Source organism: Caenorhabditis elegans, chromosome V (assembly GCF_000002985.6).
Source record: "Caenorhabditis elegans chromosome V".
In the NCBI taxonomy this organism is placed as follows: Eukaryota; Metazoa; Nematoda; class Chromadorea; order Rhabditida; family Rhabditidae; genus Caenorhabditis; species Caenorhabditis elegans.
In genome coordinates, this window is record NC_003283.11 from 13,987,113 (window position 1) to 14,012,094 (window position 24,982).

At 36.3% G+C, this 24,982-nt stretch overlaps 3 protein-coding genes across 6 annotated transcripts; 1 reads left to right on the forward strand and 2 right to left on the reverse strand.

Annotated features, from left to right (window-relative positions):
* Positions 1 to 51: 51 nt before the first annotated feature.
* On the reverse strand, positions 52 to 18,800 carry ric-7 (the record flags this gene model as incomplete). Of its 3 annotated transcripts, none has more annotated exons than NM_001047667.5 (13): positions 52 to 766; positions 2,550 to 2,744; positions 3,670 to 3,768; positions 7,992 to 8,147; positions 8,595 to 8,907; positions 9,873 to 10,040; positions 10,290 to 10,423; positions 10,473 to 10,541; positions 10,588 to 10,844; positions 11,836 to 11,971; positions 12,567 to 12,683; positions 13,591 to 13,748; positions 15,192 to 15,436. In NM_001047667.5, the coding sequence occupies 13 exons, from the start codon at positions 15,283 to 15,285 to the stop codon at positions 578 to 580; spliced, it is 2,085 nt and encodes a 694-aa protein (NP_001041132.1). The 3 variants fall into 3 exon arrangements, with proteins under 3 accessions (NP_001041132.1, NP_001041133.1, NP_001294709.1); NM_001047668.6 differs by lacking the exon at positions 15,192 to 15,436 and adding an exon at positions 18,662 to 18,800 and having other exon boundaries at positions 54 to 766; NM_001307780.3 differs by lacking the exons at positions 7,992 to 8,147; positions 8,595 to 8,907; positions 9,873 to 10,040; ... (5 more) ...; positions 13,591 to 13,748; positions 15,192 to 15,436 and having other exon boundaries at positions 578 to 766; positions 3,670 to 3,735.
* On the forward strand, positions 5,544 to 6,364 carry droe-4 (dietary restriction over expressed). The gene is made up of 2 exons (NM_074076.5): positions 5,544 to 5,985; positions 6,052 to 6,364. Exons 1-2 carry the CDS (start codon positions 5,650 to 5,652, stop codon positions 6,190 to 6,192), a joined length of 477 nt encoding a protein of 158 aa, NP_506477.1. The 5' UTR covers positions 5,544 to 5,649; the 3' UTR covers positions 6,193 to 6,364.
* Positions 18,801 to 21,658: 2,858 nt separating the features above from the next.
* ddx-17 (RNA helicase) lies at positions 21,659 to 24,829 on the reverse strand. 2 transcript variants are annotated; one of them, NR_003170.1, is made up of 8 exons: positions 24,688 to 24,704; positions 23,740 to 24,637; positions 23,348 to 23,693; positions 23,243 to 23,302; positions 22,784 to 23,089; positions 22,399 to 22,496; positions 22,139 to 22,353; positions 21,988 to 22,039 (listed from the first exon to the last, which is right to left on the reverse strand). NR_003170.1 is itself a non-coding variant. In NM_001047669.8 (7 exons), the coding sequence occupies exons 1-7, from the start codon at positions 24,702 to 24,704 to the stop codon at positions 21,988 to 21,990; spliced, it is 1,686 nt and encodes a 561-aa protein (NP_001041134.1). In that variant the 5' UTR covers positions 24,705 to 24,829; the 3' UTR covers positions 21,659 to 21,987. The 2 variants fall into 2 exon arrangements, 1 of the variants encoding a protein (NP_001041134.1); NM_001047669.8 differs by lacking the exon at positions 22,784 to 23,089 and having other exon boundaries at positions 21,659 to 22,039; positions 24,688 to 24,829.
* Between the last annotated feature and the right edge of the window lie 153 nt (positions 24,830 to 24,982).

Genomic DNA, 24,982 nt, shown 5'->3' on the forward strand with positions numbered 1-24,982 from the left:
TAACTAAAGTTTTCTGTCTCTGGGGATTTCTCTAGTATAAAAACATTATTAAATTTAAAATTTCTAATCATTCATCAAAAAAATTGATAAACTTGATAAAAATCTTTCAAGAAATCATTAACAAATTGTCAAGAAAGCAGTCATAAAATGTGAGAAAAAATAATGATAACATGAATTGCCTATGAATTCAGAAAAAAAGCGCTACGAGACCTAAAATTCTACAAAAAATACAGAAACTTTTGAACCAGCGAGAATGGAGGGAAAACCTACGGAAAGTGGGGGTGAATTGGCACCGGGAACATGAAAAATTTGGAAAGTTTGGGAGAAAAATTGAACAAAACTCGATATTTCTTAGAGCTCCTCGAGTTGAAAAGAGCCTCCTACACTGGGATGGGGTTGCAGGATCGAACAGGTGAAGGGAAACACATAAAAAATTTTGTTGAGGAAATTATTGAATTAGAGTTTTGATTACCCGATATAAATACAGAAAAATTGAGTATTTTCAAGATGACAAAAGAAGGTGAAAATTATAAGCCCGTTTTACAAGTTACGAATAACAAAAAGAGGGTCCTAGTTATTATTCATCGTCCGGTATGTAGAACAGGGGAACCGGACGTTTTCCAAGGCGTAGCCATGTTAGACAAGGCGCAGATATAGGTGATGCTGATGCAGAAAAACGATTGATTTTTGGATGTTCGGATAGTCCACGGGCATCAATGATTTCGATGGAGACGCCACTGATTCGGCAGAGAATGTTCCAGAGAATCTGAAATGAGAATATGGTAAACTATGAAGCAAGTTCCATTTTGAAATTTTGTTTCTAGTTAAAGGCTTGTATAGACTGAAACTGACACAAAACGGCTGAATTTTGTAATGAGACTTCTCAAAAAAAATCCAAAAAGGTTTTATGGCGGATCAAATTTCGAAAAAAGACCAAATTGCGCTAAAATCAGAAATTTTGCCAATGTGCTCTTGTCACAGTAGCTGGAATACAGAGCTATTAAAAACATTTTTTGAGATTTTTATCAAGAAACTTAGACTTTTCAGGCACATTTTCCATCTTACGGTATAATGCACTATTTCCAGTGAAACTTTCCAAGTGCGAATAACTAAGTAAAGGGCATTTTGGGTATTCTTAAAGTCACGCACTACTTTCCTAAAATAGTAAAATAACTACTAATGCAAAAGTTCTTAGATGTGTTGCTCTTAACCCACCAGTTTCAATGAACTGTGCAAAATTCGCCTGATCATTCTTATGACGCTGTGAGACATCGTCACACTTGTTTTGTAAATGTTTTGAAAGATCCATGAAATCTAACAAAAACTGATCATTTTGCTCAATTGTGAGAGAAAAAAAAACATAATTTAATCTAATTCAAAAGTTGGTCATTTTCCAAGAACGCTTCAAATTTCTAAAAGCTCTCGCTTTGGAACGAATTTCAATAAAGTAAAGTATTCTTGCCTACGTAATAATTTATTCTTAGTATAAAACAATAAATCTTATGATAACAAAGAAAACGTTGTGTCATCACAATTCAAGAACAAAAGAAGTTCGAGATTATGCAGTACATCTGGTTGATTTTGATGAGCACAAAAAACAAGAAACTGCTTTTTCTGATTTGATGGCTACATCATAGGTGCACAAGAGTTCTATATTTTATGAATCAGCTTCATTTCGTTTTAAAAATTATCCTAGTGATTTCAGATCACAGATTTCTTAAATTTAAAAGTGATTTCATGTAATTTTTGGTGCAAATTTATAAATATTCAAAAGGGCAATATTGGTAAAAGGTTTTTAAATGCGGTCAGAATCGACTTTTCTCCTGCGTTGTCACCGGATAAGCGTCATAACCAACTCCCACATTTTTGCAAGATTTGAAAAAAAAAATTGGGAGGTTAGGGTGATGATGCTGAAGGTATACTTAGAAACGTATTGGAGGTGGAAAAACAAGCATCAGTATTTATGAAGCTGGTCTTTTCAGATATCATGGAAAAATAGCCAACGAAAAGACATTGCAATGACCGAGATTTCTGTTTAAAATAGGTATTTTTTGGAAAATTCTCAAAATGTTTGCATAATTCTCAACATATTCAAAACACGATGAATGAAGTTGGATAATTATGAAATTTAGTTTTTATCCTAAATTTGGCCATTACACATGGTGTCAGAGTGTCCCATTTCGGTTTGATCTACGTAGATCTACAAAAAAGCGGGAGTTGAGACGCAGACTTCTCAACTGATTTCGCATGGTTCAGAGCGTGCTAACGTTACTTTTTTTGGGAAAATTCCCTTGTAGATCAAATCGTAATGGGACAACCTGACACCACGTGCCGTTAGGGGGAATTTTGAGTCTTGGGAAGTAACACGAAATTTACTTGTCCCATACGGTAACATACGGTAACTTTCTTATTTCAACAGAGGCAAACTTGCAAATTAATCTAAAATATTATCAAGCTCTCAAAATCCTCTAAATTCGTCGGCGAACATCGGCTTAACCGCTCAAATTAGTCTGCGCGCATTTCAAATATTCCAAATTCCATATCTATACCTTTGGAGGTAAATCGTCATCTCCTCGGTCAACGAGAATCTTGAAAATGTCTGCAGGACTGTCCACATTGAACCAATCTTCACAGAAAAGTCCAGCAAGTCGTTCGTCATACGCTCTCTTCGCTTCGAGAACCATCAACACTTGGTAGGCTTTATGGTGATCTTCTTCAAGTCCGGATAACGAATCAGTTGATGCCTGAAACATTTGGAAAATGAATGGAATTATGGTGTCGATGTATGATTTGAAAGTAATCGTAAGATTGGTCAGATCATTGCAGATTTTATAAAGTTGCGTTTGCGTAGGCATAGTCCTTCAGCATCTAACATCACTGAACATCAATTTGAACTATGGCTTGTTTTCGTAGAAATTCATTCTTTTTCTAGGAATAATTAAACTATTGTTCTAAAAAAGAAAAAGTGAACTACCGGAAACAAAGAAGCCATGCTGAGCGTAGAAAATCGTCGGAAATCACGACATTAAAAAAGTTCAGTGCCAGCGACCTTTATTTCAGATTTTGAAAATTAAATCGACGAAAATCAATTTTTCCCCAACATTTTAGAAAACAATGTATACAAGAAAAAAAACAATGCATGCAAACAATGCAAACAATGTGTTTGTTTTATAAGAATTTTTTTGGCAGATTTGAGTGGAAATCAAAAATCTGAAAAGCCCGGTTTTGGGGAAATTCTACCCAAAATCTGAGAAAAATGAACTGAAAAACTTTCAGATTGAAATTTTATGGAAATTTTTTTAGCATGTTTAGTATGTTTCAATGGTATTTTTATCTATACTTCTACTTATTCATTTTTTAAATGTAATTTAACTAAACTATTCTATCAAAAGTTTATTAAAATGCCACCGGACATTAAATTAAACCAAATTTTTATAATTGAATTTCATGAAATTTGATAACTTTAGCATTTCCGGTAACCGGGATACATGACATTTCAAACTAAAAACTCAAAGAAAAAGTTGTCGTTCTTTGAAACAAGTCACACTTATAGTTTGTAGAAGAATCACACGAAAGACCAAATTTTCTAGTAAATTTTTTGTAAACGTGGGAAAATTGTAGTGATGTTGAGTAATGTAGTGTGGTCGAAGCATTTCTGTTGAAACTCACCAAATCATGCAACTTTTTCAGATCTTTTCGCATTGAAGACGGACTGTAGCCTGGCCATTTATTCATAAAATCGCATTCTTGGACTGCATTGTCGAATCGCTGGAAAATAAACATATATTAGTTTTAATCTCCAAAAAAAATAATTTCTGGACTCGGAGATTTTGTTTAGAAAGTAATCTACCAAATCGCGCGGGTTTATAAAATTTGCCTCCCATAAGAATAAGTCTACTTTAAGCCAGTTTTTGCGTGGTTTTTGTTTTGTTGTTCTCCTCTCATACATCGGATTTTACTGTAATCCTATAAAGTGATTCAATTTCCTATTCTCATATCGTAGACATGTTGATTTGAAAGGAAACTGTCTCGTTTGACGTATTATAATAATCATTATTATTATTCACAGGCATTATTCTTCCTTTTTCCAGCTAGTCGACAGTTTCTGAAACTGTGGACACTTGGGGTTTTGAGCTCAAAAATCACAAGACAGAATATTAAATACTTCCACTTTTTTCACAGGTCAGATCTATCTGCAACAAAATGTAGTCAGAATGATACCAGATATAGGGTCATTTGACAAGGGTCCTTCTTCCTTTATTGACGTCAATAATGAAATCAGAACAAGAAATTGGGTGAAAAGTGCAAAGGGCACAAGATGTACTTTTGCCATTTTTTTAAATTTCTTTTTGAGCATCTTCGTGACCATTCAATCATTTTCAGAAGCGTTCTTCACACGCAAATGTGCCACTTCCACACCTCTCAAAAATTTGAAATTTTCACGCTGAAAATTGGATTCCTCATTTTGTGTGGTTCCTGGACACTTTAAGATTCACTAGGATTAAATTGAGATTAACAGTGACGCCCGGGAGCTCGGACTTTTCGGTTTTTTTCGGATGGGAATGCCGACTAGAAAAGTTACATTCGTTGAAGTGAGACATATTTAAAAGTACAAAACGATTTGTTGATCTTCTATACTTTATCAAATGTCTCTTTAAAGCTACTGGCAAACATTCAAATGATCACCTCATAAGGCGTGGTAGATCAATCACTAAACGTGCAGATTGTCTTTAAAAAAATTTTAACTCCAAAATTTGGTCGTTCAAATAATGAGTCAACGTTGTGGCTCACAAAACAGAAGAGTTCAGAAATATTTTTGGTGCTGGTAGCGATGCGGATAACTAATTAGTAGAGGCTAACTGAAATCATTCACGTCAAGAGGCAAAAGAACACCGAATCGCTGAGTCAAAAAGAGTTCTGATCAACAGTAGGGAAGATCGCACTGTGTAGAATGATCTCAAATGGCGCCCTGTTTGGTACGGTGAAATATAGGGCTGTACAACCGGACGTCCGGTCGTCCGAACCGGACGCACATGCGTCCGGTTGGGGGTAGCTATCCACGACGGCCGACAATTTCCGAGTTTCGCCACTCACTATAAAACTGCTGATTAAGTATAGTGAGTGGCGAAACTCGGAAATTGTCGGCCGCCGTGGAAACCTACCCCAAAACCGGACGCAGTGCGTCCGGTGGTGTCAAAATCGGACGACCGGACGCCGATTTGTACAGCCCTAGTGAAATAAGTACACGTCAAAAACCCCAATTAGTGAATAAAGGGATATCCGTGTTATTTTTTTCCGATCTCCTCATTCTGAAAACCTTACTATCTATATGACATAACTTGGCATTCTTCCCTTGATCCTTATGTACTTTTAACTTAATCAAAACATGAGCTGACCATTTATCTTAACATTATCACCCGTATCTGTCACATGTTTCTAAAAAACACCTCCTGATCTTCAGCTTTTCTTTTCCACCTCCTTTTTCCTATTTTCCAGCTCTGTTCAAAGCCCGCCTTTCGTTACTAAAAAACTGACTCCGCCCATTTCAGCTTCATCATATAAACAGAGTTGGCAGTAGGGCTAATCACTACTTCGAGTCACTCGGACATCTGCCGATCTCTTTTTTTCGATCTCACTGAAACGGTCGACATGTTGAACACTCCAACTGTTATTCTCATCTCTTCACTCGTCCTGGCCTCGGGTTACAGTGTTCGTTCAACTGCTAAGAACACCGTTCAAGATGCTCACGATCAACTCACAAAGAGCATTCGGTGCTGGGAGCCGATTGATGTCAACAATCCATCAAAAGGATACACGATGAGCGAGCCGATCTACGAGTTGTGTAGCTACATGCCAGACCCAAAGGACTACAACAAGTACTACGTCAATGGAGTTCAAATGGATTCCGATGATTACACCAACATCTTGGCCATGTACGGAAATCCAATCCCAGGACACGCTGTGATCAACGTTTGTCTACAAGAGGTAGGTTCAATATTATCAGGCTTAATATAATTGGAGGAATCGGTTTCTTATATAAAATCACTTCAGGCATTCCAATTCCACGCTGCAAACCATCCATCTCAGGTCAGCCTACGTTGTTTGTGCAAAAGAGACGGTTGCAATCTACCAAAAGGATTTACAACCTTCCTCGATTTCAATAAGCTCCCGATGCCAGAAGTCTTCTACTAATTCCTGAATCCTTTCGTCCAATAATATGCTATTCGTCGGGATGTCGCCAGTCTTCTTTTCCTATAATCCCCATTTTTGAATAATTCCTGATTTTCTTCTTCCTTGAACCCGTGATAATGACCATTTCTGATAATTGAACAAACGAACTGAATAAAGATGAGAAACGTTGCAGTATTCTGAGTTGTTCCATAATCCCAGAATCTTCAAATGATCGATTGCTTACGAATATTTGAAAGAAAAAGTGAACAAAGACTATGGTATACATACTCTCCCAACTATAAGTTAGCCGACTATTTTCAGATATCATGAAGAGGCTCCTTCGACGTAGGTAAATCTTCTGATTATACCCATTCATCTTGATTGTATAAATGCCGGATTAACTGACATCCATTATTGCTTTCCATTCTTAATCCGATTAGATTATTCCATTTGTAGATCCACCAAAAAATGAAATATATGTGTGACGTATAGAGACCAAAGAAGCTATTCATTATTCTAGATCATTCCAACTGTCTAACTTTGGTTTTCAAACTTTTAAACAGTAAATAAATGAGCCCTGAAGAGTTGATCGCCGTGCGCGTCCAACATCACCCATACAACTCATAAAGTATTCTTCGTGTGAGGTCTTGTTTACGTCACGGGCTCTTCTTGCCAAAAAGCGAAAAGCTAAAAACGAAGAACATACAACGCAACATAGGTTATTCTGCAAAATTAATGAGATCTTGCTGATGAGAGTAATCGAACACAAATTCTTCGATGCATCTGAATGATCAATCTGGCAATGAGCAATGGATACACATAAATTATTTCCCCTGCAAAACTAGTGGCATTCAATTTGCATTTTAATGATAATATGGGAATGAGCACGAATCCTCGCTTATTCCATTTATAACATTCAGGTTAACCGGTCTAGTGATTCTGAACTTTAGCAGACGAGTTAATGATAACCAAGACGTCGAAATCATCAGAGCTGACATTATTGACTTTTCAGCAGAATTCAATACGTCAGACACATCTTCTAATTGGGACGAAGCTTCTAGATATTGTGCAATGATGCTTCTCATCTGAAACCTTGTCTGGCGGAGCCAACTTGCACTTTTCAAGATATTATTCAAGAAGCACGTCAAAGGTGTGGTGGGTGGTGAAACGCAAGAAAAAACTAAAAATATCCTAAATGTTCTATAATCTTTTATTATTGTTTGGGTATTTGATACCAGATCGTGATATTCCAATCATCCAAATGGGATAAGAAGCTATTCTAGATTTTCTGTCATTTCTTGAGCTGAAAACAGCTTTCTTCAATAATCGCGGGGTTTCTTGGCATCGGAGGATTCAAATGTAAAAATCTGCGAACTTAAAGGTTTTCAAACAAACTTCAAAGAGCATGAAAAATCACATAAAGTGGTTAGATTCTCTAGAACAAAATATTACAGTAGTACTCTATGAATGATTCACTGAAAATTTCGAAAAACAAATGTATTCTCATTTTTAGAAAAAAAAACAATTCGTACCGAAGTCAAATCGTGACGACTTTAATCCGCTTTTTATTTTCTTTTTTGTTCGACAACTGGCTTCAATAACGACAATAACGCACGTAATTAATTGAGAAATCCGGTGGATGTGTCATTGGAAGAAAAATTGAATTTTCAAAAAACGATGGGGACCCATTTTTAATCAAAAGAGCATGGGTGCTTTGTTCATTTTATCTTGTTATTCTTGAAATTTCATTCCATTTTTTAAGCACACGGGGGTACTTTCAAATGCGGAAATTTTTTTGGCATTTTTGTGAAATTGCTCACCTTTTCAATAATCGACCACGTGGCGTCGCGAAGAAGTGAACATTTGTGATAAAGAGCCGATCGCATGAATAGAGAAACACATGATTCATTTGATTCGGTGACACTCGGAACGGCGACTCGTTTCAGACGACGCTTATGATAGATGGTTTGGAGGTCCTGTAATAACTTTGAAATGGTGTAATTTTTTTTTTTTTTGAAAAAACTTGAAGGATTTTCAAATTCTCAACAATTTTGATGATGTATTGTGAATGTTTTTTTTAATCGATTAAAGCACATTCACATTTTCACCATTTAAAATTAATTAGAATTCCATTTTGCACAAAGTTGGAGAAAGTAACCAGACGAGCAAAAAAACCTTTTCGAGGTAAAATGGACTTACAAAATAGATATTGGTTTTTAAAAAAAATCAAATCCGTAATTTTTAAGAGGGCTATTTTTGTGTGTAAAAAACTATTTAAAAAAGTATTCATTTTTTTGCATTTTTGGCCATTGTCTTTAATTGTGTCAAAAAAAATTTGTTTTAATTCAATAAAACATTACTTTACATTTTTAGACATCACATGAATAACCCCATACTTAAGAAGTTTTTCTGAAAGTTCTCACCCTAAATGGTGGTGAATATGGCTGAAAAATTTCACAAGCCATCACCATCAAATCTCTCGACATTTTCGGAGCAAACTTTGGCTCAATTTCCCGCGTTACAGATGAAGAAGCAATTGACAGGGCTCGTTGAACGGCAACTTCTGATTCAAGATCCCAATCAAGGTTTGCTCGTCGAAGTCTTTGTGGTGATGATCCTTCTTCATCGAATCCAATACGACTCGGTCCGTTACGATCAATATCATCACACCATTCCAGTGAAGCACACGACGGAGCTACAATTGACATGTTATCGGATTCCTGGAGAACGTATAATCTGAAAAAATGTCAATTTTAATGATCAGCTTTGAAATTTTCGGATGTTTCTAATAGTGCACAGTTTGAAACTTGAAAAATTTGTCATTTTCACATTTTCAGATTATAAAAATTTTATTCTGAAACCTTTATATGCGTGATTTTTAAGATTTTTCATGTTATAATAATTATTATTTTTCAAGTGACGAATTCTCCTGATTCACTGAAATAGACAATAGTGGGATTTCCAAAAAAAACTTTCGGTGCTTCATTCCAACTTTTGAGCTCTTTCTGCAAAAATGTCATCTTCCTGTTATTTTCTGGAACGGAAAACATGACGCAGTTATTACTTTTTTTTCTGCAAAAAAAGAAGAGAATGAATCAGCATAATCATAATCCAATTCGGGATGGGGATCTACTTTTCTATTCATTCGCCTTGTTCAAAACAGGAAAAAAGTTCTAATCTAGTATATGACGTGGTTTTTATCATAATAACACCAAGAGCATCATTTTTTGGGGTACAAAAATTAGTTTTATAAATTTTTTAAAATTAAATTTGGTGCCGATGGCACCACATTGTTTTTTAATTTTAAACTTATAAGAATTTTTGAAAATTGCAAAAACCTCAGTTTTTGCAAGAAAAATGTTCTGCTTATGTTCCAAAAATTATTATTCAAACCTCTAGGGATTCGAACATGCGACAGTGCTATAGTTTTCACAAAGTGGCAAAAACTCAGTAATTGCCACTTTTTTGTAAATCCCTAGTGTGTTAAATATTCAAAAGTATTTAAACCATTTAATTCGAAGGAACACTTTTTTGATAGACTAAGAAAACTTCCAAAAAAGTTTGAGAAACTGAAAAATTACTATATTTTGCAACAAAATAAATAAAAAATCATGTGTCAATTCTTATTCAACGGTCGGAATATTGTGAAAGCCTCCGTAAAAATGTTTTTCTTCATTTTAGCCAAATTTAAGAGATCAAACCTTTTAGGACACGTCGATCCCTCTTCACTGCTCGAAATTTCAGCCCCAATTGCAGAATCATACATAGAAGAACGTTGTCCTTTTGAATGCTGACTTCGTGACATGGCCCCTTCGGAATCTGGAGGTGATAAGAGGGTTTCGGTTCGATCGTCGTCATTGTCGATTCCGCTGCAAAAATATTCATTCGCAATTAAAAATTAAGTGGTCGACCATTTTTCCATTTTTTTTTCAGAAAACCGAAAAATGGAAAATTTTTTTTTTGTTTATTCCGTTTTAAGAGGTTAACGAATATTTTATTCCGAAAATTATAGGGAAAACGAAACATTGCAATCAGGACTTTCTCGTGGAAGACATTTCATATATTTATAGTAAATTCTTGATCTACCTCAATTTTCCAAGAAAATAACTAAAACTTACAGTTCAAGTAACTGTCGTTTAATCGGCGATCCACCACCTTCAGAGCCTGCTTCACTGGCTTCAATCGCAATACTTTGATACATATATTTAGCGTCGTCGGTACATTTCTTCCATATCCCATCAGAATCTTCTTCCTAAAAACCAGAAAATTAAAATGTTTTGTCAGTTCAATTATCAACTAACGTCATATCTAAATTCATCATCCAACAACGGATCGTCACTTCCTTCTGCCAGTGACCTGACACTCATCACCTGAAATAAAACACACAAATTTGATTCGTTTTTTGAAAACCCGTACATCATTGAATACACTGCATAAATCACCAACAGATTGCCCATCTTCGAATCGTCGCAAACTCGAAGTGGAAGCCACGTGTCCCAATCGACTGAGCACACTTGGTTGTGGAGCTCCGGGAGTTCCTCTCTGAACTCCTGCAGAAGTGCTTGGAGTGTCAAAATCATCCCAAGATGGTTGAGATCCTTCCCAAACTATTCGAAATGATGCTGATTTGACAGAGGAGTTCGAGGAAAATGGAATTGAAGCTAACGAGTGACCTGAAATTTAATTTAAGAAATTTAAGAGGGAATTAAATTTCAAATTATTCGAAAAAATATTGTAGAGAATATAACTTTAGAATTAATATTTCGAATAATTTGAATACTCGATACAGATAAAAACCTAAATAACTGGTTTTCTAAAATTAAAAAAATCTATATTTATCATATTCTGTTATGGGGTTATTCAAGTAGTGTTGGAAAATTAAAAAGTGTAGAAAAATTACATCACAACTGTATTAAAATACATAAAAACATGTATTTAAATACCTTTGTGACGTCACAAATGTATTAAAATACATTTTGCTACATTACTTGAATAACCCCATTAGTTTATGAGAAAGAGAGCGAAAACAAGTAATTTTCTAAAAAAAAAAGAGAAAAAAAACATTTTTAGGTTTCTAAAAGAATTTCAGAAATTTGATAATTGTCTTTATTTAAATTTTATGCAATTTTGATAAATAAACGCATCTTTTCACACTCAGATGCGAAACTTCGCTTCAAAGTATACGGTACCTGGTCTCGACACGACATTTACGATAAAAACAAACATGTGTGCGCCTTTAAGGAGTACAATAAGGTCAAAATTTTGTTGCTGTGGAATTTTCATGGATTTTTTTAAAGTTTTTCTCACGATTTGTGAAACCTTTTGTGTTTTTAATTTAATTTTTCTTCTTTTCTATTAATTAATACATTTTTAACAACAATCTAAATCTTAAAAATCGATAAAAATTCCTCATCAACGAAAGTTTGAACTTACAGTATTTTAACTTTTTAAAGGCGCACATTTGTTCTAAACCAGAAATTTTTCGTGTCGAGACCAAATACCGTATTTTTTATGCGAAAATCGCAAAACTTGCCTTTAGTTACCAAAATTACTGAAAATTTCAAGTATTCTTTTTGAAAATATTATGATTTATTATCAGTTAAAAAAAAGGTGGTTCCTGTTTTTTTCTATAAATTTTCATCTCTATTCAAGCATAAATCTCACCAGAAGCCACCGAATGTCTAGAAGACTGTCGACTAACAATTCCAGCCCGTCTTCGTGGCGTTTCCTGAAGACTTCCAAGTAATCCACGTGGGGTCCTCGTGGACTTTCGTATTCGATTTAATCGTCCGAGGGAAGCCTGAAACAATTGTATGTTTTAGAAACATCGGTGTATAGTGTGTTTATGGGCCAAAAGATTTACGATGTCATTGTTGTTTGAAACGAGCGCGCTTTTCATCGTTTTACGATTTACATCGCATTTTATGATAAAGTTTATGCGTTTTTTATTACATCGCTTTGATCAGATATAATGGTGACGATTTTTCGAATAAAGAATCAAAAATTTTTGTATCTTAAAAATTTTCCGATATTTCAAAAAAAAATTCCGAAAAGGCTACTATATTTTTTTTTACTGATTTTTTTTTAAATTTTCGATTTTCCGGAATATTGAAGGATGAAAAATGTTCGTGTCCTGATTTTTCGACTAATTCTGAAAAAAATTGCAAAATCGAAAATTCTCGTTTTTTTTTCAAGATTTTTAGATTCCCGATATTTCGAAAAATATCTGATTTTTAAGAAATAGCTTCAAGTTTTGGATTTTTTTCATTTCTTTTTCGTGAATTATGTTTTCTTATCAACAAAAACACAATTTGATGTTTTTTTTTTCGATTTTCTATTAAACATTTTTTCGACGAGATCTTCGCTCGGAAATCGTGCTGCTGCTCATGACTGACCTGTCCAACAGATATTCTTGATCCTTCACTGTCTGTTCGTCGTCTCCGTATTCCACCGTGTTCTGCATCAACCTCGGCGTCTTCGTCATCTTCCGCATCTTCCTCTTCCGCGGCGGCCTGAACACAAAAGTTTTGACGAGATTCAATTCAATTATACTCTGTTGGTTGGTTGTGTTGTTAAGTATAGTGTAATATTTTCTGGAGAAGACGGGTGGCCGGAAAGATTTACAGAGGTGTCACATCAATTATGAGAAGATCACCGGAAAGTTGAGTGATAAATAGATTTTAAATGTGTATGAGCTCCCGGCTTCTATATTAATAGTTGCAACAAATTGGATACAAATATTTAAAGATTTTGTTTTAAAAGATATAAAATAGACCATAATCACCGAATATAACAGTTTTTAAAAATTTTGAAATTTTTTTGTTGATTTGTTTCATTTTTCAAGAAGAAAATTGATAGGTCTGAATTGTTTTTGAATTTCTGCGCAAATTGATGACCTAGTGTCTAGATTTTTTTGCGTTTTCTAACCAAAAAATATATTGGTTTTTTTTTGTTTTTTTTTAGAAATTTGCGGAAACTTCAAAATTGGGTTAAAATAAAAGATTTTGCATTCAAGCTTTTTAAGGGAAAAAATCAAAATCAATAATCAGAACTTTTGAAACAAAGTGATATTTTCGCGGAAATTGAAAAAAAAAATTTCAGACCTTTTAATTTTTTTAATAATTCAAAAATTCGTTCAAAATATTTTATATTTTTTTGCATTTTTTCAGCCTTTCAGAATTCAAAAATAATATCTATCAGCAATCTTTTTTTTTAGTTTCAAATTTTGCTGGAATTTGAATTTTTAACTCTCTAATAGTCCAAAAATGTTCAAAACCCATATTTGAAAGTTCTTTGAGAAACATTTTTTTGCAAAAATCATTCAACAACTATTCTAATCAGAAATGACAGTGTCGCACCCAAAACTAATTCGGTTATCCAATCTCTATTAATAGGAAGATTTTCGAATAAAAAACTTACAAATGAATAGAGAAGTCGACGATCTGCAGTTGGTAGTTGATCTACTCGCCGCGCATCCATACATTCCCATACAAATCGATTTCCTAGAAGATTCGATGCAACTCGATAAGCGAAGAATGATCCTACACCGGCGACGAGCAGAACCCCACTTGTACGAGCTGAAATTTGAAAATATTTATTTCAGATGGATAGGTTGTCTTATAGATTGTTTCATATCAAAGATCTAAACAGTTTGTAGTTTGTGAATAAATTATTATATCTTTAAAGTTCAATTGGAAATCAATGACGTCATTTTTAGTTTATTCAAATTTTATTTAAGTCTGTTGTCAATAAAGACATTTGAATTTTCATAACAGCCATGGTAACTGTAGTTTCCTTATTATCTACCGTTCGCGGAAATGTGACACAAGATGCTACATGTTTTGTAATAAACCCTGAATTTTTCTTTGAACTTCAGTATTTGAAATTTCATAAACTTTATATTCTAAATCGGAATACCGTGGCGAGACCCACTCGGAAAACACTGTGTGCCTTTAAACTGACATGTAAAAATTTCGCGGAATTACGATACTGTGAGATTCCAGTAGAAAAGTCGCGTGTAAATTTACCGCAATTTTCAAAGATCAAACGATAATAGGCCTAAAAAGCCGAGGTTACTGTAGTTGGTGAATCTTATCTGATGTATATTATGAATCTACAGTAACCCTCCAAACCCTTATTGGTATCAAAAACCATTCCTGCCATTTCTCATTACTTCTTTCTTACGTGCCTAATCGAGAAACGCGCAATTTCCCATATGAATTTCCGCGATAACAGTTGATCGTATTAACGGATTCGATGAGGTGCGAACGCACGCAAAATCACGTAACTTATTGAAATCGGAGAAGGAGCAACAGTTTTCAATAGTACTCCCATTCGGTGAGAGCACACACACACACACACAAAAACTTATTTGCTCGTCTGATGATAAAACCACATTGCGTATATGTGTATTTTATCAATCGGAATGCCTCAGTGAGAAACAGTTTTTAATAGTGTGTGTTGCATTTTCATTTTTTGCAGAAAAAATTGAAATTGGCACGATCTAGTAGGTTAAAGGGGATTACGGTAATCGGTCACAGTTCGAGTGATGCGAGATTTTGTACTGACCATGAGCTTCGAACATTGGACTTGTTTTAAAAATTGAAATATTGTAATAATAATAATAATACGGTTTCTGATGTTTGAATCTGGAATCAGAATCTTTTGTAAACTAGACTTCCAGAAAATCTCCCTACTTGAGTTTCCCATTTTGACCATTACTTTTTCATTACGCCCTCAAACAAAAAAAAGCTTTGAAGATCTTCGACACTTGAACGTGCGGTTTGCAAAAAAAAAACCTCCTTCGGAAATCCGTTTGTTTCTCTCTCATACACTTGTAAACTTTTCTCAGCTTGTTTGCTCATTTCTCGTACATACTAACACTTACTTGATGATGGGAAGAAGCCGATTGCATCACTAATAGCTTATAAAGGAGTTAGGGCTCTATGAAATATTATAAAATCTACAGGAAATATCTAGATATCTCATTACATTTTCGAACTTTAGCCAGATTTCCTTACCTTTCAATGTAGCTCTAGTTGGTGAAAAAGGTGAAAATAGGGAAAATACAATATCAGAGTTGTTGAACGCCACTTCAATTTCAGCGGCGTCCATTTCTCTGTAAAAGCTAATTCAGAAGTTTCAGAATTTTCAGACGCTGAAAATTAGAATCTCAATTTGAAACTTGGTGAATAGGTGAAGAAGATGATTCTTCTCTCGATGAGCTCCCAAGGGCGCCCGCCCGTCCCACGAGAGAGACACTGTGATTGAATGATAGACGCAGACCGTGAAAATCAAGCAGATGGGGGCGTGTAAGTGAGACACAGAGAACAGTGGAAAAGCGATCATAGACGACGATCAGAAAGACGAAGAGACGCAGTAAGTACGAAATTGAGAGCGGCATCACAGTGTCGCGCGGAAACTGTGAATGGCGCAGAAGTATTACTAATAAGGGTTGCGACGAGGCGAGGTGAGGATGGATCGGTTTTACGGAGAGAACATAATATGCATAACTATACACGGTATATACTCTATGTAAACACCTAGAGACACAGCTACTGACCAATTGTTGTTTTGTTGCCAACACTTTTTCTCTCTCTCGGACACATGTTCGTATGTTGTTATCAGTGTTGTTGTTTACGGAGAAAACAATCGGCCAACAAGAACACCGTTTTCAAGAATCCCGGATACGATCCTAGGATATAGTCGGAGGACGGGGATTTTTTTTTGGAGACAACTATTTTGAGTTTCAGAATTTTTGTAAATAGGGATTTTGCTTCAAAAAATCCAAAATTGTTTCAAACTCATAAAACCTACAAAAGAAAAACAAAAAAAACTGAGCAAGAACGAAAAATCCAACTTCTAATAATGCGATTTTTTATTTATTTATGTGACTGAAATATCTTTTTTAAATTTCTTCCAAAATGAGAAGCGACATGCATTTTTGAACCATTCAAATAGGGAGTTTAGTCGCAATTCAAAAATCTCGTTTTTAGAAGTTTGATTTTTTTTCGTTTTTCTCTTGTGGTATTTATGAATTTAAGACGCTTTTGATTTTTGGAGCAAAATCCCTATTCACACTACTCCAGCTTTAATTCATTTCAAATGGTACTTTTTCTGTTTAATTCCCATGTTTCCTGTTTCCCGTCTCATTTCAAGTAACAAATGTCCAGACTCTTGTTTTTCGCGCAATCCAGTTGACCTTCGACGAAATGAGGCGTACAATTGAAAATCGGAGGGTGAGAACACTGACTTTTCGAGTCAGGTAGAACGGAAAATATGTGGATGTTATTGCTTTTAGCACATTTGACAAAAAGGCACCCTTTCCCTTTTTTTCAAGTAGTGTCAAATGTGGCACATAGTTGTTGTCAATGAATAGCGGAAGAAGATGAGAAAAGGACCTCGTTGGTGTTGTTGGGGGTGTTTAGAGAGAAAATACCACAGAGAGAGAGAGAGACAATAGTGTTTCTCTTTTGCTCATCTATTCATCGTTTCTTTCTTCCTTTCTCTTCCCAATCCTTTTTAGATTCTGGGTGCATTTCGCTACTCTCTCCAGGGAGCCGTCACTCAACTCGGCGGTTTCTCCATCGCCTCTCGAATTACTCTGTCGAAACACATCAGGTCCGCCACAATACTATCACTGGAAAAAAAACAGCGAACTGAGAGAACGAGTAGGGTGGATGACACTGCAACGAAGAGCTCGATGAAATGCACGTAGAGGTCATGATGGGGAGAGTGCTCAAGCTTCTCGTGAAACAGGAAGAGGGGAGCAGGTGGCGCCGTGTAAACCAGATGGTTCGTCCATTCAACTCGTGGGTTATGATCGATGAGTCTATCATGAAAAGTGGAGAACGGGGAACATTGTAGATAATTTTAAATTCTTTGAATCTATAAATCTCTACATTCTACAAGTATTCAAGCTGGTTACTGTAGCTTAAAATTTTCAGATATATTGTAGTCTACTAGTCAGAAGTTCCTATGAAAATCCAAAATCCGAAATCAAAAATTCAAATCCACTTCAGTCCTCCTGCATTTTTTGGCGAGAAGCAACACAAAAAAAAACGAGAGCTGCACACATTATTATTCTCTTGTGCTCTGCGTGGGGAAGGAAGGGAGTAGGTAAGCGTCTTTTCAATAAATGTTGCACAAAGCTGACGTCATCTGATTTAGCTTCTACCCCACAAGCTTTCCTAGATCATGTGAAAACAGCATGACGGTTCCTCATTTGATTGGAGTAGACGAGTGTGAGAGAGAAGATTCAGAAACATTCAAAGCACAACGCACTTTTATTTCAATTTGGAGCAGCGAGAAGGACCGCTTCGGCTCATTTCATTTCGAAATCCGAATTGACACTAAACAGATGGCCGGGACAAGATGCAAGACGCAGTTTGAAAAGAAAGGGAACGGAAAAACACAACTTTGGGACGCGGAACGAGAGAGCAAGAGGAGCAGAAATGGCGGAGTCGACTACTAAGTGACCCGTGTTGAAACTGACACCATTACACCATTGGACCTTTGACAGCTGATAAATATGATGTCAGTATGGAGAACAGAAATAACAAAGGGGTCCTAGGAATATGAAATTGTTCTGATTCCAATGAAATTTAAAATTATTGAACATTTTGCTACAAACTACAGTAATCCCAGAACAGTCTCTCGATTTTTTTTGCTCAAATAGACTCGAATTGAGCCAAAATTACCGGAGTTCATAAAGAGTAAATTTCTTAAAAATATTTTTCTAACTGCCCAAAATTTTTATAAAAGGAAATTACTGGCTTAAATCACTCATTTTGACTACTTATTTTTGCGGTGAAAAGGAAATTATTTTGTTTTAATTTAATTCGAGTTTGCTTTGCTCGGCTTTTGGAATTTTATAGTTAACCATTAGTTACAATAAACTGAAAATGCAAAAGAGAGAAATAATTGAACAAAAATTAATTTTTGACCACTGTTACATGGAAATCTTGACAAAATTGGAAATTTCAGAAAAATGTTGTTTTTTTTCGAAATTTTGAACCACCATAGATATGTTTTTTATAAATTTTTAAGAAGTTCTCGTTATGAAATTCAGTAATTTGGGCCGTTTTAGTCTACAAAAGCAACAAAAAAAAAGCGGAAAACATTTTTCTTGGAGCTTGTATTATTTAAAACTGTATATTTCTAGTTTAAAACCTTTACGTTTTTGAGAGCATGAAATTTCTTGAAAGAGTTCCTTTTTTCCTGTTATTTCTCTCTGCATAGAAGTTTCGATTTCTGCTTTATCCCAAAAAAGAAACCAACAAAAAAAGCTCGTCGACCTATCTTTTTCGTGTGAAACCCGACACCTCATGGCTTCTTCTTCTTGCGCAGAAAAGGCATGAAAAGACATAAGAAACTAGTATTGTTTCTCTTTTATTCGATTTCTCATTTCCATTGACCCCATTCGTGGATGGGAGAAAGTTAGTTTCCAGTTTCAAGAAGATTTTGATGGAAAAAGAAAGAAAAAACTTACAGAAAACCGCTATAGAAGTGTTTGGAGCATCAACTGTGAGCCCAATCTGTGATATGATGTTGCCTGGACCACCGAGAAGACGGGCTTCGATGAATAGGCAGCCCGCCTCTGATAAGGTGTTTAACGGCAGGAGTGACATCTGAAAATACAGACATTTATATTTTTTATTATTTTAAAATGCTAAAAATTAGAAAAATCTTGAAAATAAACATTTTCGGCAGTTTTTCAAAAGAAAAAACTAACATTTCATTCGGAATCATCAATTCAGTACTCCTCCGACTGGCAATTGACTCCAGTTTGCATAACCTGTAAAACGTGAAACATTTTGGAAGCTTTACGGTGAAAACGAAAGAGAAAATGAACAAAAAGCGACGGATTTGAAGAGAAAAGTACTATATGTCGAAATTTTGGAAAATACGAATAGAAACATTTTTTTTTGAAAAAGGTAGAAGAAATGTTTCGATTTTTTGCCAAAAATACAGGTACTCGGTCTCGACACGACAAACTTTTGTTAAATGAAAAAGGATGTGCGCCTTTAAGGAGTACTGTAAGTTCAAACTTTCGTTGCTGCCAAAAAATAGTACTTTAATTTTTTAAGTAAATTTTTCAAATAAATACATCGTTATCGAAAAACTATGAAAAGTCGATAAATATTCCACAGCAACGCATATTTCAAATTACAGTACTCTTTGAAGACGCACATTCGTTTGTATTTTACAAAAAAAAAGCGCATAGATACCGGGCATCGTATTCTTGGACCAAAAATCGCAAAATGTCGCACCTGAATAATAGGAAATTAATAGAGATAGTTGTTTTTTTGCAATTTCAAATCTATTTTCTGGTCTGTAAAGTGATCCATGTTTACGGTTGTGTAATAAATAAATTTCTATAGAATGCAATTCTGATTTGAAATCAAAAGAACCAGAGTTATTTTTTATGATCAAAAGCTCAAAAATTCAGTAATCGACAGGTGAAACATAATTTCAGGCACTATAAAACCAGTAATTAGCTGTATAAATGTGAGTGGTCTGGAGAAAAAAAAAAAAAGAAAACAAGACAATTTTCCAGAGTGATGAGAAAAACGAGGAGGAAGGGGAAAACACAGAAAAAAAGTCTTCGGCCTCCGTTAGTATTGGCATTCTGCCAAATAGAAGAAGAAGACTGAGGACACGAATGAGAGAGGGGACCCGGCTCCCTTCTATTCACTTTTTCTCTATTTCTCTCTCTCTCTCCTATTCCGCTTAGACGGCTTCAGGCCGCCGCCGCGGAGAGAATGCGCGGACACTAGACATTTTCAGCTTCTATGTCTCTCACTTATTTTAGTGTGAGTGGAATTGAATGGGAAAGAAATGAGGGATTATGGAAGACAATGAGATACGCAGATGGAGAGAGATTCATTGGACTAATTCCGCAGAAAAGAATTCACAGGTGTGCAAAGTGTGTGCTTTTTTCACTACAGTGCTCTTCAGTGACGAGAAAAGTTTAACTGTGATGAACCAGATTACTACCGTGATTAGTGGCACGATTTGAGAAAAGAAAAGATGAACTGAAACCAAAAACTGGGCTTGAATGATTATACCGTAATCCTCACTTGTCTTCAGTTAGTTCTCTTGCTGATTTTAGCAAACTGAATACGGTTTTGGCGGTTTTTTTGGTAATGAATGGAGCCTTTCTTAATTTTCGTCTTTTGTTAAACTGAGACTTCAAAAGAACATGTCGTACGGCCTCAACAGACACTGCCAGATTCATCTCGCTCCTACTTTTCAAGCAAGTCACTGTTCAATTGGATGCTCGACGAACGATTTTTCGCTTGGGTCTGACAGAAAGAAAAGGTGTGCGACCAGAAGACTTTTTCGTGCAATAAGCGGCAGGATTGGAAGTATATCGAGTGATCATATCTCTCAAACGTTTCAAATCACGAAAAATATGACGATTCGAGAAGCCTTGAGATAATTTGGCACAATTTGTCCTTTTTCGTAGTCAGTTGAAGTTATTCCACGACCCATAGCTGTAAAAACACAAACGAACATGAAACTTAACGTTTAGCAAAAAAAATTGCAAAGAAAACGAAAAAAGAAAACAAAAACCAAAGGTGGCCGTTTCATTTTGTGGATTTTTTAATATGGTTTTTCATGAAAAAATGGTTTATCTTTTTTACGAACGGTTCAGGTATATTTCCAATACTTATCTGAAAGTAAGTTAGTACAGCGAACATTTTCACAAGAAACTATGTTTTGCTATCTCAACCCAGTTTTGAGTTATACCAAAATTTGGGGGTGGCCGTATCATTATGTGGAGCACTGTAGATACTAGAAAAAATTTATAACATTTTTCTAATTTCTAATGATTTTTTTTTCAATTTTTTTAAATGGAAAAGTGGCCACCAGAAATACGATTTTATGGAAAAGTGGCTCTAGGGCCATTATATTTTTAAAATTACAGAAATATTTTGAAATAAATTCTCTAAATACTTTTAGCTTTATATTAATGAAAAACTTAGTTTATAAACATATAATATACAAGCTCTACTGCAAAAAGAGTTGTTTGCTCACCATGTTCGAGAACAAAAAGCTTCCACTTCCGGTACACATCTGTCAATTGCCATTGGGTCTCGAAACGATCATGTCAGTTTTTTGTTCAAGTTTGCAAGGAAAAAAATGCGATTGGCCTAAAAACTGACGCAATCGTCTCTACAAAAGATCAATTGTCTGTGGCGCCCCGCCAACGAGAAAACTGTACTTCAATGCCGCCCATCTATCTCTCACTTTTCACATATCGATTGCAATAGAATAGACTGAATTAATAGAAAAGAAGGTCTCGAGAAGAAGAATTTCAATGCCTACAAGAACTGACGAACACAGAACCTGAAGAGCCTGTGTCGTTTTAAGGATACAAAAATGAAAAACAAGAAATCCGCGTGCCAACAATAGGAAAAGACAAAGAGCAAACAGGAAAAGTGGGGGACAACAGCCAAAACACAAAAATATATTTCAATTTTTTCCATCAACATCAATATTTATTTTCTTCAAAAGATCTTATATTAAAGAAACAATCTTTGAAACAAAACTGTTTCCATTGCAGCCGAGTTACACAAAACGCAATGATAAAACTAGATGGATATTATTAAAAGTTTGGAGGGAGATGACAGTTACTGATTAAAACAAAAATAAAATATGGGCACAACGCTCAAAAAAACAAAGAGTAAGAAAGTAAAAAGTAAAAAAGAATAAAAATGAGGAGAAGTTCAGAGTTCCATTAAAACCGAACGAACGAGATCTGAATTATCGTTTAAATGTCGGAAGTGAGTGAGAAGATATGTAGATCGTCTACCATCGGCCACCTCCACCGCTGCCTCCACCGTATCCTCCGTTGTCATATCTGAAAATTACAGGATTTAATTTTATTCGAAATTAGGTGCGATTTCAAAAATCCGTTATCATATTCCACTTTTTTATTTCTAATCACAAAAACACGTACCGTGGCCTCTTTGGAGCAAAGTTATCGTTTCCTCCGTATCCTCTCTTCTGGAAACCACCACCTCCATAGCGACCCCTTGAGTTGCTACCTCCGTAACTGCGGTTTGCCATATCACGAAGAGCTTGTGGAACAGTCTGCTTAGCCTCATCGAGAACCTTCAACAGATCCTTTGCCTTGGAAGCGTTTGTATGAGTGAAGAAAGTGTAGGCGGTTCCCTGAAAAACAAATCATGAAATATTGAATTTTCTCTACTAATTTACCTTTTTGTCACTACGACCAGTACGACCGATTCTGTGAACATAGTCTTCAGAGTTGTTTGGATAATCATAGTTGATCACGAATTTGATATCATCGACATCTAAAATTGTTAAATTAAAATTACTGTAAAACAAATTAGAGCAAAAAGCGTGAACGACGCTTTCTCTCAACCAGGTGAACCAAGAAGAATAAACACGAGTGAACCGAAACAGTGAATTGCCATTTAAACTCCTCTCTCCGGATAAGCCGGGAAATAAATCCATTCCAATAATTTTTTAATTATTAACAGGTTCCAGATGCGTATAAAACCTAGTTCACCAGGTTGAGAGCAATCACCACAGGGAGACCGCCGATACAACTCTGACTAAGCTATACGTACTTACGCACCTGAACCCAGAATTCTAAAGATGGGAATGGGGAAGAGGAGAAAAATTCGACGGAGTCACTGATGAGTCATCGGAACAGCCTGCACAAGCCACAACAGCACTCAATGTATATGACTGCAATACTGGCGGCTTGCGAAACTGAACCGCTTTCTTCGACTCGATGTGTAGATTTCATTCACAGAGCACCAGAAGGTACTCTCTGCCACTACACATCTGCAACGTATGATATGATAACGTCACAAGACGCTGCCAAAATCAACTGCATTGCATTTCGATCAATCCTCTCGGCCAAATCAAGTTGGTGTAACTGTAAAGGGTCAAATAAATCACAAATATGGCTGAATACCATGCTATTGTAACGATTGTCAAGAAAACTGGAAGCCAGAAACTCCTGAAACCGACTTTTCTAATATGTGACATCTAAAATTTGACCCTTTCTAGGTTGGCGCGACAAACTAACCCAATCCACGCGCGGCAACATCGGTGGCCAACATGATTGGTGTTTTTCCTGCTTTGAATTCTGAAAAATGTATTTATAACAAAATAATTGGTAACTTTAACTAACCTTGAAGAACCCAGTCTCTTTCTCCTTGGTTTTTGTCACCGTGAATACAGAGAGTTGGCCATCCATCGCGACGCATAGCACGAGTCAATTCATCGGCTTTCCGCTTTGTCTCAACAAAAATAATGGTTTTGCATTCCTTTTGATTCATGATATGATTGAGGAGCTCCATGAGTTTGGCTTGCTTTGCATGTTCTTCGAGAATATCGACGACTTGTGTGATGTTGTGATTGGCAGCGAGCTCAAGGGATCCGACGTTGAGGAAAGCAGCGTCTTTCTGGAAATCTGAAGCCAACGCACGAACTTCCTTTGGCCATGTGGCGGAGAACATGAGTGTTTGTCTGTCTGGCTGAAAAAATATATATTAAAACACAATTACAACAGATTCAACTTACGCGAATCTGTCCGATGATTTTCTTGATTTGTGGTTCGAAACCCATATCAAGCATACGATCGGCTTCATCAAGAACCAAGTAAGAGCACTTCTTCATGTTGGTAGTTCCGTTATCAAGGAAATCGAGAAGACGTCCCGGAGTGGCAACAACGATATCAACTCCACGCTCGAGATCACGAGCTTGTGGTCCTTTGGATGCTCCTCCGAAGAGACAGGTCATCTTGAGTCCTAACGAGTGGCAGAAATCGATTGATACTTCTTGAACTTGTTGAGCCAATTCACGAGTTGGAAGCAAAACAAGAACGGCTGGTCCTTCTCCGCGTTGACGGTGAGCCTGTTTTGTGATGTGGACGAGAGCTGGGAGCATGAAGGCAAGTGTTTTTCCGGAACCAGTTTTGGCGATAGAGATAATATCACGTCCGCTCATGGCAATCGGCCAGGAGATTGACTGAATAACTGTTGGTTTCTGGAACTTTCCGTACAAAAGCTCGTGAATCTGTCCTGGCAATGGTGCCTCGTTGAATTCGAAAACCGGGCGTGGGACACCACGGCCTTCGAGAGTAACTTGATTTGCTGATACCCATTGATCAATCTCATACTGCTCACGGCGGGATACGGCTGCATTCTCGTGATAGAAATCCTTCTCAATCGGAGTAAGGTTCTCGGCAGACCAGTCGACATCGCGAAGGCGTCCTCCAGCTGAACCATTGGATCCTCCACGACCTCCTCCACGGCCACCGCCGCCATAACCACCTCCTCCGTAGCCTCCACCGCCACCTCCTCCATATCCACCACCACGACCACCGCTGTATCCTCCGCCGCCGCCACCACGGCCTCCACCTCCATATCCTCCGCGGGATCCACCACCGCTGCTTCCTCCATAGCTTCTAGAACCTCCGCTGAAAAAGAAAAACAATTATGCACGTCAATAATCGATAAGTCAACTTACTATCCTCTGTCTCCCATTGTCTTTTTTATATGAGTTTGAAATGCGAACTTCTGGTCGTGCAACGGCTGCTGCGAAAATAAATATCGACTTCGATTAGTAGACCTCTCGTTTGGCTCGTCTTCCTTTGATACAGAAGCACGCGCTGACGAATTACAAGTTTTAAATTGATTCGCAGCGCTGAGAAAACGAGTAGCAAACGAGAACGGACGGATTGAAGAGACCCAAATTTTCGACGAAATTCGGTTGTTTTACCCTATAAAACACAAGTGGGGCCAAAATAACCAAGTGAGTATTT

Bases quoted from the DNA above. Each gene is read 5' to 3' on its own strand.
- ddx-17 (NM_001047669.8), bottom strand. The intron at 22,354-22,398 runs GTAAATTAGTAG...TTTGTTTTTCAG, and splicing joins CTGGTCGTAGTGACAAAAAG to GGAACCGCCTACACTTTCTT. The intron at 22,040-22,138 runs GTACGTGTTTTT...TGTAATTTTCAG, and splicing joins TTTGCTCCAAAGAGGCCACG to ATATGACAACGGAGGATACG.
- droe-4 (NM_074076.5), top strand. From the start codon at position 5,650: ATGTTGAACACTCCAACTGTTATTCTCATCTCTTCACTCGTCCTGGCC. The intron at 5,986-6,051 runs GTAGGTTCAATA...AAATCACTTCAG, and splicing joins TCAACGTTTGTCTACAAGAG to GCATTCCAATTCCACGCTGC.